Source organism: Helicoverpa zea, chromosome 9 (genome assembly GCF_022581195.2).
Source record: "Helicoverpa zea isolate HzStark_Cry1AcR chromosome 9, ilHelZeax1.1, whole genome shotgun sequence".
In the NCBI taxonomy this organism is placed as follows: domain Eukaryota; kingdom Metazoa; phylum Arthropoda; class Insecta; order Lepidoptera; family Noctuidae; genus Helicoverpa; species Helicoverpa zea.
In genome coordinates, this window is record NC_061460.1 from 12,016,997 (window position 1) to 12,034,200 (window position 17,204).

Sequence of the window (17,204 nt, forward strand, 5' to 3'; positions counted from 1 at the left end):
ATAAACCGTTTAAAAGCTGTGACCACGCTTATTTTAACCCAAGATGTCACTGTAGCAACGAACGACCGGCTAAACATTTAAACTCCCCTGAAGTTAAACTCAAATAAATAATACCAGAAACTAAAAATTTGTTAAAGAACTCACCTTATAAAAAATCACCAAAAGCAGGCAAGACAAATATCCCAATATCACTAATAACACTTTATTCACTGCACAAACACGCACACATCTTTTACCGACTTCGGAACTGCGACAAACGTGCGCCTACGCTCGTTGCGACTTTGCGACTGGTTCGATCATTCGATGTCAAGTTTACGTAGCTATTCGGGTTATGTCGCTTCTGTGTCGTCGGTGTACGCTAGCATTATGTTGGTTATGTCAGGAAATATAATAGTGCAGTATAATAGTGTAACACATGAATGATAATAAACAAAAAATCTTGGTGAAATGGTAACAATATGGTCAAGAATGCTTAGTTGTATGAGTAAGAAGATTGTTGCTGTAATAATGTTGCTAAACATGACGCAGATCATAAGTATGATGTTTTAGAAGATAATAATGTCGTCACACTAACAATAAGAAAATTGGCTGACGTCTAACAAAACACAGTGATTCAGTTGCATGGAATGATGCAAAACAAATATTAAAGAATCACAAAACTAAACTATATGTATAGGGCTATAAAATATAGTAACAAATGAAGAAGCTAGTATTAAAAGAAAAGAGACAGTGAAACAAATAATTATATAATAGAAAACTGTAGTCCCAAAGACTAATGCCTTAAAAATTTTGATTCCAAACATTTCTACTGTATTTCCTATTAGCATTGTTGTATATGAAAACAAGTAAGATAAACTCCAACCCGGAAACGGATTTTGGCAATAAACCCTAAAAACTTAATGAAGAAAGATCTACTACATAATATATCGGGTGTGTCGTTCACAATCACATTAAATCATATCGCATATACTTTATGATATTCTATGGCGAATTGTAAAAAAAATAACCTAATCCATTCAGTGGTTTAACCACAGGAGTCATTTTTCGTTTTTATAAATTACAACATCATGTGTAAAGCAGAGATAAAGTTATATAGGAGTATCGTATGTTTTGATCAGTTGACAGCTGTCAGTTTTAAGGGAGAATTTCAGTTGTTTGTAATGACTGACTTTTATATGGTGTTCTAATTTTTGCACATTTTTATTCCATTTACTTTGTTTGAAAAAATCATTTTTTTATTTTTACATTTCTCATTTTATCATTTCTTTTATCTTTGTGTTAATCGACATATATTAACCAGTATATTAACGCATTTAATTTAATGTGATTATGAACGACACACCCGATATAATTGCAAAAGGTGGTATTAAAGAAATACTTTCTTTTGTAAAAGGAGACGATGAGCAGACAAACTTCACCGTTGAACTAGCTACTGTTCTCATTGATTATACGCACTGCTGGCTACCAGAAATTATAATACAAATACCAGAGATATACAGTTGAATACTATCTCTATTTTTATTGCAATAAGGTTTCTTTTAGCTCGTACTGTTAAAGAAGGGAGATGAACTCATAAACATAGCTTGGGGAGACGTTTAAGACAATTTTCGCTCAAAATTACCTTCATTTGTTTTTATTTAGAATGCCTCGTTTATTTTGAACTAGACTGCTGAACAAGAAGTCTTTGGGTACAAATTCTTGGATGGAGTGGAATTTTAACAAGTTTACTTGGTAAGTAGTAGCTTGAAATCTGGAGTTTGTCCATTGATTACAATAGAATCTAAAACGATAGTTAAAGATAACGTTCATGAATATTACATGTATTTTAAAGCCTCATTATATTTCATGATACAGAATTAATTTAGGAAATTGAACGGCATTTTATTCGCTTCAATAAAGTAATCGAACCAGTGAACCTTGCAACCGGAATAACGTTCCACGCGAATGCACTTCTGACCCTGACTAATGCTGATGATACAGGAAGCCGACCCTCCCTATAAAGGTCCCCTTTCAACACAAGCGTCTCTCGCATGCTGCCTACGAAAGTACTGAACTAATGATGCATTGGTAGTGCTAGTCGCTGACCTTGCGACAGATGTTAGTCTTTGAAGTGCACCTCAATTGGTACCCTTGACTTTAGTTGAACGGTTGATGTTACATCAAGTCTTGATATAATAAAGGGAAGGAGAGGCAAACAAAATTGGTATAAACTATACTTGAATGTGATTGAAGCTTTGGTAGTCTAGTATTTGTAGCGACATCGGCAGTCACAAATATTTTAGACGCAACTGCTTAAGTAGGTATCTAAATCAGGTATGACGACTCACGAGTGCCCATACCAAAGTTATAGCGACAATGTTTTTTACTGTGGCTTAAACAGGTACGATCTGGAGTCTATTAATAGTATCTCTAACAAGAATGTCTAACCGTGAGTTGCACAAAGCTTCATTAAATCTATTGCTAACACTTTTTATCTGGTTGACAAAGAAAGAATCAGCAATAGGTTCAAAGAAGCAGCAACTTTAATGGAGCTTTATGCAACTGACGGTTAGGCATTTTTATTAATAAAATTTAATGCTTCAAGCGTAACTTTTGTTAGTAAATTGGATGCATCACCTTTCTCATATATTAACATCTGGCATTCCAAGTTTTCATCAATCTTTATACCATCAGTATCTATGACAGTTCTATTACACCGTGAAATCTTTACCATCAAAGCTATTATTAGGGAAGCCGACAGCATCAAGAATATGAGCCAACAAAAGTTAGATCAACATCTGTCGTAAGTCCAAAGTAATGGTCTTAAAACTAGGCCTAGCAAACACCACAGCAAACACGCAAGACCCGTTACATAGAATGACAAACGGCTTGACACTATTTTTGCAAATTCATAGAAATAACGACCATGCATTACAGTATAATGATATTCTTTGGAGACGAGAACAGGGGCAGTTTAAAATAAGATAAAAATGCTGTCACGTACAAGATCTTTGCTGTGATTACGTAAAATGATGTAGGGTTATAGAACTAGTTCTTTGGTAGCATTTTTTTCATTTCATACTCATTTCTAAGTTGTTTGTGAAGAATGTGGTACGTTTAGATTCACTAATCCTAATCTTACTACCGGAATTGGTTGAATTCTGGGAGTTTTTTTGCTGATTTGTTGTTATGATAAGTTTTTGCTGTTACCTAGGTTATTTTAACTGCAATCTATGTCATCATCTGCTTAGCTTTTTGGGCTATCTTGCTACCTTTCTACAAGGAAATCTTTTAGCAGGATCTCTTGGTAATGTTCTGAATGACCAGCTTTCTTGACTTCTGACTCCTTATCAACAGTAAGCACTGAGAGGTCCAAATGTTGATGTAATTAGATAGTGCATAACGTGGTATTTTTAGAATATAAACTACATAATATGATCTTCTTCATAATATGTATACATTAGTTCAGTTATAAAGCTGTATATGCTAAATAAATTATTTGATTGGCATCGACCAGAGTTCGCTAGGTTAGTAAACCTGCAAGATTACACGAATAGAAGAATCATAAAAACACGACGGCCAAGAAAAGAGGATAATTATATTACTTTAAAACTATAAATCGGATGTTTAAACCGGTTTTTCTTGTGTTTATGTCGCAAAGTAAGACTACACGAGGAAAGCTTGTAAACATGAATCATCGGCCTCGCCGGGGGGTGAAATATATAGTGTGTGGTTAAGGTGCAACTTTCTGCAGAGGCGATAGCGATCAACAAAACGATGAGCTAAAATAATCATAAGTTGTATTACGAGATTTAAAAAGCATATAGGCTTTACAAATTAATGTTGTTTAAAGTTTTATTCTTGTTGGCAATACGCACGAATAAAGATCATTTAAACGTATCCTGCCTACTTTAGAAGATAATGTTTTTCATAAGTAATAGATATATTTAAACCACAGCTGCAATGCTTATCAGAAAAATCGGATAGCAAAGGACAGAGAACATTTGGACGATATTACATTTTTGGCCATCTAAAGATATAATTATATCGCGAGACTATCAAAGCAATAAAAATATACAGTCAGTTTCACTTCTGAATTGCGATAGATGATAGACGAGAGATACTCTAACCGTTTTTACATACATATGAGACCGCAGCCACGTAAAACGACCAGCGAAGCAGTCTAAAGATCTCTCTATCACCGCTCTGCTCAAACTAGTACCACAGCCCAAACAAACCAATCATTATAAAACCAATGGACAGCAAACAGCGTGTCCCAATCACTCTGTACCGTTGTGTTTATCTGTACCATCGCTCGGCTGCTGGAATCTAAACAATTTCAAGTTATTTACTGTAACTTGTTGGACGGAAATTTGATTTAGCATGTGATAGGTAGGTATTGGATTAAAATTGTCTGACCACAGTGCCTTAGCAGAATATTTGAAGGCTATTTTAGGTTAATATTAAAAAGAAGTGGAATAAGCATTAGCAGTTATTTTCAGATAATTAGTACTAACCATTTTTTAATTAATGAAGGAAGAAACACGACCTGGACCTACATAAGAAGATGATAAAAGAAGGATAATAATACCTATTGTATCGTTCTTAAGCAGAGTTAAGCACCTGTAACAGACTGGTCTTAGCTTTGACTTTGACATTGCATAGTAACTGAATTAGCTCTAGTAAATACAAATGCAGCTATATAGCATTAATAAATAATGCAAATAGTTCCAAAGCTTTTAAATAAGAACACAACAAGACTTTACTACTTTAAATACAAAATTAAAATTATCATATTATGCTCTGTGAATAACCTAAGTCATTTCTTAAGATTCAATCAACTTTATATGAAACCGACTCTCGTTTAAAAGGATCCCATCAAGGCCCAGTGAAAGCGACTATTTTATCCCACTAGTGACTGTTAAAGTATCCTTATTGGTCTAGTCAACTCTAGTCTACTATTAAAAGTAATACAAGACCTATAAGCAAAAGCTAAATGCTTTAAACTTCCTTTTCTCATAGTTTGTAGTTTACCTTCGTAAATAGTATTTAAACTCGCGTCCTTTCATTGATATTATTAGATTTAGCTCATGTTGTAATATGGGTTATGGTTGCTACTTCCCTTTTTATATTACCATGGATAATTATTTGAAAATCAAATCAGCATCTTGAATATAAGCCTTGTCTAGATATTTTAAACTCGACCATTCCAGCTGATGATAGATATCGCTCAAGCCTAAATGTAATCCTGTTGAGCTTTCTACATTGTCTAAAAGTGTTAGTTACCTGCTACTCATAAGGGCTCCAGAAAGAGGTAACATGGTAGTCAACGGTATCAAGAAGGAATAAAGGTTAGTCAGTAAAAACCTGACACTCCCTACTGCTGCTCCAACTTCATTAGATATCAATGATATCAGATTCAGTTATTGTTATTTATGTAAGACAGAAAAACAGAACCTATTAATGATATTGATAAGGCACTGAAATCTAGAATGAGATGCAACCATTGCTTAGCACTGATATTGTTTACGGCCTTTTTTATGGGAAAAACATCAAATGACCCCTCCCGCTGTGGGTTAGCATCTTGATCGGTCAGACTCTTACTGACTGAAAACCCATCACGTTACTTTTTAAGCCCATTATGTACTAGGGCCGCGGAAACTCTTTCGAACAATCCCTCAGCTCTATATTGTTTAAACGCCTTACTGACAAAGCTAAAAATACCAAGAACGCTAAAAATACCTACAATGAAATTGGAAGAACTCAGTGTACAGATCGAAACACAAAGCCGAATGGCCTCATTCACGAAGCAATATGGCTTCCCCGACCTGAAGACAATGACATTCTAGGGAAAGTTCACCACAATGTGACGCTTCGGGAAATGGCTTCATTTTACTGAATGGTTCTAAACGATGCTTTATTGTTGATGTGGTGACGGTTTTTGAGTTTGAAGAAAACACTATTTAGTCATAATGTTGTGAATGAATATTGGCTTATTTTTTGGTCAAATGGCGGTGGTGGCCCAAACGTTAAAAAAAAAAAAAAAAACTTCCAAATACCATCCATATCATGTAATAGTTCCATAAAGTAATAAACTTCTGAATTGATACCAACTTCTTTTTTGGAAGTCGTTTTGAACATAGGTAATAAACAAAAATCCACAAAAACGAGACTTTTGACTAATCTAAAAATGAATCGCAAAATGTGTTGGTAAGCGCATAACTCACAACGCCTGGACCAATTTGGCTAATTCTTTTTTTGTTGTATTTGTTATAGATAGATAGATATATTCTTTATTATGCACACCAATTAAAAAAACAACAAGAAAAAAAATCGTTAAAAAAAACTTTTTAGAGTTAAACGGTTTTATCTTATGTGCACTGAAAACTAGAAATAAAAAAATAGTTACTTACCTGTCAACCTACGTAGGTGTCCCGGTCATATTAAACTAAAATAAAACGTGGGGCCCATTAACTATTGCTGTAGTACTTTCTTCTAGAGGTATAATAGGTGTGGATTGCATCGACTTACTATAATCGTAACTGGAGATTTTGACAATCAATAATCAGCCGTAGCAGCTTCACCCGCGAACGCCGAGCTCATGATCTACCAAAGTATAAAGATATGCTTTGCCATAGGTAGGATTTCACAGGGGCCCCACGTTTTTATTTAGTTAATATGACCGGGACCACGCTACGTAGGTTGACAGGTAAGTAACTATATTTTTATTTTCTAGTTTTCAGTGCACATAAGATAAAACCGTTTAACTTAAAAGTTTTTTTACCGATTTTTTATTTTCTATTTTTTAGTATTTAATGAAAATGCGTACCGAATATTCCTCATTCTATCTAATTCATTTAGTGTATCATTATTACACGGTCTCTTACCTGACAATTTATTACAATCTAATTCCTCAATACATAGCCCTTCCAGATACTTTTTTTTTTAACATCCCCAAAAATCATCACATGACTTCTCCTGCCGTGGGGTCAGCAGCGGTGAGGGAGTGTCAGACTCTTGACTAGAAACCGTTTTGTTCCGTCGTAGGCCTTTTATGTACCAGGGGCCGCGGTAACTCTTTTCGAACAATCTCGCAGCCCAGGCAGGCCTTGGCCCTGTTGGGCCCCGCTGGAGTTACTGACAGTTTTCTACTTGTGAAGCCCTTTTATTTGATACCCGTATTGGTGGGATTGATAAAAAATTGTTATCAGCCATTTGGAAGCGGCGGCCATCTTAGATTCAATTTTGCATAGTAAATTGTATTCTACTTGTTGAGACCTTTCATTTGATACCCATGTTGATGGGATTGATAAAACCTACGTTATCCGCCATTTTATAGCGGCCGCCATCTTGGATTTCAATTTTGCATAGTAAATTGTATTCTACTGTTGAGACCTTTCATTTGATACCCATGTTGATGGGATTTATAAAACTTAAGTTATCCGCCATTTTGTAGAGGCCGCCATCTTGGATTTTAATTTTATATAGTACATTGTATTCTACTGGTTGAGAACTTTCATTTGATACCCATATTGATGGGATTGATAAAAACCTACGATCCGCCAGAAATAGATGTCTTTTGATTTGTTTGTTGAGTATGATAATGATATAAAAACCAAGTTATCCGCCATTTTTGTAGAGGCCGCCATCTTGGATTTTAATTTTATATAGTACATTGTATTCTACTGGTTGAGAACTTTCATTTGATACCCATATTGATGGGATTGATAAAACCTACGTTATCCGCCATTTTGTAGCGGCCGCCATCTTGGATTTCAATTTTTTATAGTATATTGTATTCTGCTTTGAGCCCTTTCATTTGATACCCATATTGATGGGATTGATAAAATCTGCGTTATCCGCCATTTTGTGCCGGCGGCCATATTGGATTTACAATGTTATTGATATTACTATATTGTATTGTCATCGAATTAAAGGTGTATACAAAATTTCAGATTAATCGGTTGACAGAAGAGGTGAAATTTGAATTACTAAATTGACCCAAGAATGAATAAATAAAACAAACGGGTAAGCTAAATAAAACCGTTTAAAAAACAAAAATTTTGAAGTCGGTGACACAATGGGCGGTCTTATCGCTAAAAGCGATCTCTTACAGACAACCTTTGGATGGATTGTAAAAAAGGAAATAACCATATCGCAGGTAGTTTTGGTGCACTATGTATATATAATATTAATACATAAAACAATAACAAATAAAATATAATAAATATATATATATTTATATATATAATAGATAAATATAACAGAAATATGTATACATATATGATATATTATTAAAGTCGCCAATTAAACTAGACAACAAGTCTGCAACAGTATGGTATTATACCCAACTACAAATTAGAAAGGTAGTGTTTTTTTACCAGGTTCTTGAAAACTGCTAAAGATTGAGCCTGCCTTATTGTTACGGGCAACGCATTCCACAACCGCACAGCTTGAACGGTAAAGGATTTTCAAAGAAGTTAGTGGAATGCATTGCCATCTCTAGTCTCAAATTCTCAGATGACCTTAGATATTTTGTATGTGTGTCATTAAGGAACTTAAAACGTTCTTTGAGATAGGACGGGTTTTTTGGATTGAACAAAATGTTGTACAGTAAAGACAGGATATGAGTATTCCGGCGAAGACGTATAGGAAGCCCCTTGAGTTTTGAACGGAATTCAGAAATATGATCATATTTGTTATTGTCAGGAGAAGGTTCTTATGAAAAAAAAATAGGGTAAAGTAGAGAAGTCAGTTGATGGGAGCGAAGCCGCGGGGAAAAGCTAGTACCTAATGAAAATGTATACGTGTACCTAGACGACTGATCTTGAAATTCGATTATCTTCAAACGGGTTAACTTTTGCCCAGTGTATCACATGGTCAAAGTCCGTATTGACCTATACTATCACCTCATGAAAGGATGCGGTATACTTACCAGTAACCCTGTATAAAACTAATGATCGTGTAACATAAAGCGCCATCTATGAACACAGGTGAGAACTAAAACCTGACTTGGCTTACGTCGGTCAAGTGAAAGTTGAAAACGAAGGCTCCGTTGGCATCACAAAGAAGGCTGGTAGTGCTTGCACTATTTTAATAGTTTGCGCTGTAACCAAGAGATGGCGCTGTTTACAAAAGTTAATGTACTTAGAAGCTTTTGTGTAGCCATGTAGTTTATTTTATTTTGATTCAGTAAAGAAAACTTCAGGTAAAGTAAAATACCTAAGAAAATATACGAGTCAATTCAAATCGTGATTATTTTAGATAACTGTTAAAACGCATTCAGGATTTCATAAAACATAATAAGTACATACTTGATTTACTCAGGCCACACGACATATTCATAAAAGAGAGCATAAATCTGGAAACTGGTAGTTGGTGGTAGATTATGCAAAAAAAGTCCTGTGAATGTTTTCAAAAGTCTGATGGAAAGCCATTTTAAAAGCATTCCTGAATGAATAATGAAAACAATTTGAACCTTGACAAAAACAGCATTAAACTTCTCTCTTAACATTAAACACCGTATCACGTAGCAGAAAACACGATTATATTTTTCAATAAAAATCTGCCACAATTTATAATAATAAAAGAGAATTCTTAAAGAAAGCGAGTGCTTCTTAAAGTGTATTTCCTAATATTTATTAGGAAAAACGTTTGCTCTTAAGAATCCCTTTGAACTTCGAGCATTTAGCCAACCGGAGTCGCCATGAACAGAAAAAGTGTGCCTTGCGAGTAGGGAGCGAGGCAACACAAAATAAATGGTGATAGCTAATTCATGTACCTATTTCCGATCATACCAGTGTGTATTGGTAAACACCTAATTTGAACAGTCTTTGGTGATCTTCACACTGCCCCGCATCACGCTGCATCTTGCGTGTCGACGCACCTACGCGCGTTCTTGCGGGAGTGCAGATCTGCATCATCGTGCGGGTTTTTCACGCACTCACGCGCGTAGGTGCGTTTTGTAAATTCACGCACAGCGGCTCTCATCGAGTTCCATTTTCAAATATACACGTCAGGTGATCTTCACACTGCCCCGCATCACGCTGCATCTTGCGTGTCGACGCACCTACGCGCGTTCCTGCGGGAGTGCAGATCTGCATCATCGTGCGGGTTTTTCACGCACTCACGCGCGTAGGTGCGTTTTGTAAATTCACGCACAGCGAGTTCCATTTTCAAATATACACGTCACGCCCATTCAAAATCACGCGCGACATTGCGGGATTCAGTGTGCCATACCTTGCGTCTCGCCCCGCACCTACGCGCGGGGGTGCGTGTTTCTCCGCATGTATGTGCGTGATCCGCATGAACGCGCGTGGATGCATTTTCAGTGTGTTGGACTATGCGTGTTTTCCATACAAACGGAGATATTTCCATACAACGGAAAAAAACGCATCCACGCACTACGCTGCATCATGCGGGGCAGTGTGATAATCGCCTCACGCCAATTCAAAATCACGCGCGTCACTGCGGGATTCAGTGTGCCATACCTTGCGTCTCGCCCCGCAACTACGCGCGGGGTGCGTGTTTCTCCGCATGTATGTGCGTGATCCGCATGAACGCGCGTGGATGCATTTTCAGTGTGTTGGACTATGCGTGTTTTCCATACAAACGGAGATATTTCCATACAACGGAAAAAAACGCATCCACGCACTACGCTGCATCATGCGGGGCAGTGTGATAATCGCCTTAGGTGATCTTCACACTGCCCCGCATCACGCTGCATCTTGCGTGTCGACGCACCTACGCGCGTTCCTGCGGGAGTGCAGATCTGCATCATCGTGCGGGTTTTTCGCGCACTCACGCGCGTAGGTGCGTTTAGTAGATTCACGCACGGCGGCTTCCATTTTCAAATATACACGTCACGCCCATTCAAAATCACGCGCGGCAATGCGGGATTCAGTGTGCCATACCTTGCGTCTCGCCCCGCACCTACGCGCGGGGTGCGTATTTTTCCGCATGTATGTGCGTGATCCGCATGAACGCGCGTGGATGCATTTTCAGTGTGTTGGACTATGCGTGTTTTCCATACAAACGGAGATATTTACAAGCAACGGAAAAAAACGCATCCACGCACTACGCTGCATCATGCGGGGCAGTGTGATAATCGCCTTAAACTTAACTATGAGCAACGCTCTTGAATCTTTAGCAGAAAAGAAGGTACGGCAAAGGCATCTCCAGCTGGTTAAATTATCTAAGCTTCTGAAAGCAGCCACAAGATTATAGAACAGGTTTTTAGCTTTGAAGTCCTAAGTTCCTTTAGGATAATATTAACTGTTTGCTTTGTATCTGAGAATGGCAGGAAGACAGCTTCAGTACTTTTATCTTTTATTTTGTATGCTATGAGATCCGCTCTTTGTAGATTAACGCCATTGTTCTTGTTTTTTTTAAGTTTTCTGGAATTATGAAAAAAATAAATAAATTCCAGATCTCCGCAACTACGCCTGTGCCAAGACGGACCGAACAGAAGAGCACTACCTTTTGCGATGCGATGTGAAATTTTTGAACCATCACAATTTGGGTTTGATGGTATTTTCAAAAGTCTAAGAATATGATGTCAACAATAACCGTTTTCGAGCAATTTAGACTCAACTGCCGGCATTGATCTAGGTAGTTTAATTATAGATATCTTAGGTTTGCAAAACTAGGTATATTCCTAAAGAGTTAGATGAAGCATACTTCCGTGAAATCATTCCCAAAAATGTTCTACTAACTACCTGACATAGATAGACATAAATTACTACAAAAATACTAAGTTGAAGCTGACGGCACACAATTAACTTCTGTCTTAAAAATCCTCGACTAAATCCAGCTTCAACTTCCAACCCCAACAAATCGAGTAAAGCCGACAGCCACAACGTTAGGAAGGTTGCAGAAAGGAATTAAACCAAAGAAAAGCAATCAGACCACAGACCAGTGTGTGCTGATAACCGCCATTTTACTTGAACAGCACTCAACATAGGAATTTAATTGTTTTGTGTTAAAATGAGGTGTGGTTCAAGTCGCAACGGATTTAGTCATGACAATAGACGACAATGTGAAGTCAATGTTTACGATGATGATTTGAAAGCAACAGAATGTGCTACATTTTGTTGGTTTACTTTAGTAGGCCTGCCCGTTGTCCATCGCAATTCATATACTGCGCTTGCGACAATATTTCTTTTATATCAGTTTAAATAATACATGGTTTGTACAAACTAGTACTTGGTAAGTACCTAAATTGATTTAAAAAATTTGCCTTTAACAATACCCTATTACAATACAATATTCTAAAATTACTTCTACTCTTACAAGGAGATGTCATGTATTATTTACCCACCCAAAACAAAAATGTGAAAGACTGCCAAGTTCGATAATATGGGAATGCTTCGCCTATAAAAGAAGTGAGATCTGAATAAGTACCAAGTTCCATACACATACCTCAGTTAAAAATAGTTACTTTTTTAATGATGTTACTTGGCAAGTTTTCATACACCTTGTTATAAACCTACTAAACGCAATGAATCAAGTATTTAATTTTCTATTAAAACTTGCCAAGTAATCATCATTAAAAAGTAACTATTTTTAACTGAGGTATGTGTATGGAACTTGGTACTTATTCAGATCTCACTTCTTTTATAGGCGAAGCATTCCCATATTATCGAACTTGGCAGTCTTTCACATTTTTGTTTTGGGTGGGATTTCATTTATTTTTGTAAGGTTGTTTATTTTATTTTTTTCTTATGATGAAGTTAGTTAAAGAAATGTCTCATTTATACTATTTTTTAGATTTTTTAATATGCACTATGTTTCTTACAAAGAAATGAACTAGATTAACTAAATGGACTAGATTTACCAACTGACTGACATGACATGTTATCATATATTATGTTCGTGGATCAAAGTTACACATTCGTTATTTTCGAAAGTAATTCACACTTGGCCGTTTTCAGATTTTTACTTTACTTTGACTAAATACAAACCTTTGTACCATTCGAAGATATATTATATAAATATAGATAAATTTAGTTCGTTTTAGTTCCTTAGGGGAATAAATTTACACCGGGTATAAAACACCTTCATTATTTTGAAACCGACTCACACTTGGCCATTTTCAGATTTTTCCCTTTAACTTGACATAAAGACCTACCTCCATGCCAAATTTCAAGTCAATACGACCATTGGAAGTGGTCTAGGTTTTTGATGAGTGAGTCAGTGAATAAGTGAATAAGTGTATAGTAAAAATAGCGATTTTCTGACGTCAATATCTCAAGACCTACAATAGGTATATTAATGAAATTTTGTATTTTAGATAAGTGAGGGGGTCTCAACAGATACTAGAAATTTGATATGCGTAAATAAAATAGATTTTGAGTTACAGGGGGGTCGAATTTGGCCCGAAATGGTTCGTGTAATATAACCCACGGCCGGTGTGTCGCTTTTTTGCTCGAACTTGGCGGACACACTGCCGTGTGTCTAGATAAAATACATGACATCTCCTTGGGTTTGTCCGCGTTGAAACTACATTGCGCAGCTGGATAAAAAGTAGCCTGTAAATAGACTATCTCACACTGAGAAACTTTTTCAAACCTAACCAGTAGTTCCAACAATCAGCGAGATTTAACCAAACAAACAATTAACGAGATTTAACCAACTTAAAAATGTACTAGCATAGATATTCCATCTAGACCACACCCCAAAAGTTTAGCAAAGGATAAGAGCAAAACTAAAAAGAAGTTTCTAACATTGTAGAGAAGTGCGCTCATTGCGTAATAGCTTCAATAGTAAGCTTCTGCAAAGAAAATAGACTAAAGTAGAAATAAAGATTTTTGGTTTTAACTAAAGCATTTGAAACGGTAAGCTTGGTTTTGTAAAGAGGTTACGTTTTGTTTAAAAAGGTCTCTGGTTTTAAGGTTGTTTGTGAAATGGGTAGGCAGTTTTAAATGCATCTACTTTTATTTTTTTGTACGTGGGTGAGTTATAGATACTAGAAGGCCGAGTCTTCTTTTGAAGCTTTGCGTGTTTTTGAAGGCGGTATTTCTAGTAAGTGGTGACTAGTGGTTCAATATTTGTGAGCACTTCATATTAATTGCTTAGTTATAAATAATAAGAATAGGCATTAGTTAAATTACTCCTGTAGGTGCTAGTATACCCTGTCGATGAATCTAGCAACTTCTATATGCAGCTGATCGTACTTGTTTGTAATTTGAGGAAGTTTTCTTACCTGAAATAAACAAAAACAGATATTATTAGTTAAGTTTTGAGATCGGTTTTATAAGATTTGCCATCATAACAAGCTTGGGATATATATGTTGAAGACATATTTTTTTCCATTCTTAAAGTCAATGTCTTTGAAGTGTCAGTCTATATCATTAGTTTACTCGCAAACTAAAAACAAATGCTCTAGGATTTCATAGTGTCAGATAAAACACGTTGTGAGACTATTTTTCATTTTCAGTAACCTGATTGAAATATAACACCCACCTGACACAATCATGGGCGCACTCCCTGAGCCGGCAGTAGCTGCAGCTGCAGTTGGAGTAACAGGATCCCAGGTCCGAGTCTGCCAGGCTGACGGAGTCGAACCTCGGGGCCAGACCCTCGCCCGAACTGGGGACTGTGTGGGAACCACGCCATCTGGAATTGAGAGTGAAGATATTTTAATAGATGTAACGAATGTCTAACCAAGGGGTATTGTGTTGCCGGGTTACTGGGTTGAGGAGGTCAGATAGGCAGTCGCTTCTTGTAAAGCACTGGTACTCAGCTGAATCCGGTTAGACTGGAAGCCGACCCCAACATAGTTGGGAAAAAGGCTCGGAGGATGATGATGATGATGTCACGAATGTCATGTAAAGGTTGGGAAGATGTAGTTAAGTTTTTCCAGTCAGCCTTTATTGAGATTTTTGGGAAAGACTGAATTTTGTATATATGTAGTTAGAGAAATCAATTCATTCATCAAGTAACTCATCGAAATTGACGACCCAATAGGATAAAAAATATGATGACCTAACGATCATAACAAACGTCTTTATGAAAGAACAAATAAATATACACAACAATACTACAACGATAAATATTTTACTAGACAATAAATTCTCAGACATCTCGGTAAGAATACTTACCTAATTTTTCATCTTTCTTCTAGACGATAAATGATCATTATAACATAGAAATAAGATCATTATCCATTATAAATAGATAGCTATCACTCTTGTATATAATGACAAAGGTTGTGTTTGTTCATTACTGGTTCTAATATGTCTTCTAGCCACAAATGGTAGGCCTTGAATTCCCACTATTTGTACCGTCACATCAAAGGGAACAATGTCTTAGGTATTTTGGCTACTACATAATGTAGGTATTTTGGTTTCGAGTAAATTCGTGTTCAAAATACCCATATATGCCATTTTCGTTTTTAGCTTATTTCTTGGTCCTATACTTCTTTTCCGTGTCAAATATTTAACAACTCACATTTACGAGGTTTAACCTATAAATTACGAAGTAACATTAAAATTAATCTGTGCTATAAAGTTAATATACAAAACTGAAAAATTACCATTAGGGGTCCCCCATCACTGAAACGTTTCTTGTTAGACATTTCTTCTTCAAATAGGCGATTTGTATACTTACATCGACAATGGCACAAGACTTTATGAAGTATTTTTTGAGATAATTGCAACCAGATAGAGAACTATTTTTATTAATCTTACCTAGCACTCTTAGAATCCACATGCTCCACAACTACATTCCAGGTCCTATGAATGAGGTACAGGAGGAAGAGTACTCGTGAGGACTCGGCCTGAGGACTATGAGGTTGTCGCTTCCGCCCCGGCCACTTGCGGCTCGTGGCTGTTGATATGCCGCTACCCATTGTCAGTCCTTGACTGTCATTTGTTCAGTGTGGGTGTGTGCTGAAATGAGAGGAAGTTGAAATTAGGTAATGGAAAATAAAATGTTAAAAAAAAACAATTAAGAATAACGATTAGGACTTCCACAGGGTAACACAAATCTTCGAAATTGCCTTAAAGACAATAAGTAGACAAACTAGGAAATTAAGAAAAACGGCCCCTTCTCAGTACCCACAGATTTTTTTGTGACGGTCCAAAATCAGGTAATAATTAGAGTATCTAAAGTAGGTACAATTTTGTAAGTTTCGTTTAGCGTTCCCAAGTGAACATACAAATGAAATTCTATGACATAATGTTCATTTATAATGCATTGATGCTCCGCAGTTAATTTTTATGATGGTATGTAGATCCATCAAAAATACTTCTGGAGCCATTTGGATGAATAAATAATATGAAGACATAACGCACACTGAATATTTGAATTCCATGTTTGTAAACCACAATAGCACTGGAAAAAAGCATGTACAAAAAATACTATTGATGGCTTCGATAACTTCATTTTATCCATTGCATGTATTTGTATTCATATTCATTTATTTTATTTGCCTTCCATGATATGTGTTGCAGATTGTATACAAGGCTTCAGCTTCAGTACAATTATGGACCCTGTTAGGGTACAGCAACATAGCATTCTCCATACCCCCCATCTTTCTTTTCATATACTCCCCAATAATTTCAATTACCATCACTCGTTAAGAGAAGATCCAACTACATCTTTATAAAATCCCATAAAGTGTCTTATCCTACTATCCAACTAATCCTACTTCCTACTAATGTACCACTAAATGTGAGAGTTTGTGAGAATGTATGGATGTATATTTGTTATTCTTTCACGCATAAACGAGCGGACTGATTTGGTTGAAATTTGGTATGTAGATAGGCGATACCCTGGATTAACACATAGGCTACTTTTGCGTCAATAAACCACGCGGGCGAAGCCGCAGGCGGAAGCTAGTTATCAATATAACGACTGGTCACAAGGGATCTCCAGACTTTGGTTAAGTCGCGCGTAAAAATTCCTACATCGTCAATCTTGATATAATTTCCTTACAAACCTATGTGGGAGTAAGAAACAGTATCTTTTTATTATTGCTAAATGATATGGAAAAATATATTTCTGATATCAATGAATTACTATATATGGAAAAAGAAATGGTATTTCTCAAAGTATAATTCGCTTTTTGGAGCATTGAACCTGAGAAGAATTAAAATTTTGGTAATTTTTATGAAAGTTACGGTTCTAATGTAAAACCGTTGGAAATCTAGATTTTGATGATTTAATATAAATAAAATTTAGATAAGCTACCTGATGTTATTACCACATTACCGTTCATCCGA

At 36.3% G+C, this 17,204-nt stretch overlaps 1 protein-coding gene across 2 annotated transcripts in view; it reads right to left on the reverse strand.

The window, feature by feature from the left end:
• LOC124632928 overlaps positions 1-15,862 on the reverse strand; it is a 141,566-nt gene extending 125,704 nt beyond the window's left edge. Inside the window, exons 1-2 of one of the 2 annotated variants that reach the window (XM_047167943.1) lie at positions 15,669-15,862; positions 14,443-14,595 (exon numbers count right to left, since the gene is read on the reverse strand). In XM_047167943.1, coding sequence (XP_047023899.1) covers positions 14,443-14,595; positions 15,669-15,829 — 314 coding nt within the window. In that variant the 5' untranslated portion in view covers positions 15,830-15,862. Of the gene's footprint in view, positions 1-144; positions 284-14,442; positions 14,596-15,668 lie in introns of those variants that run through there. The other variant, XM_047167944.1, reaches the window with a different exon arrangement.
• Between the last annotated feature and the right edge of the window lie 1,342 nt (positions 15,863-17,204).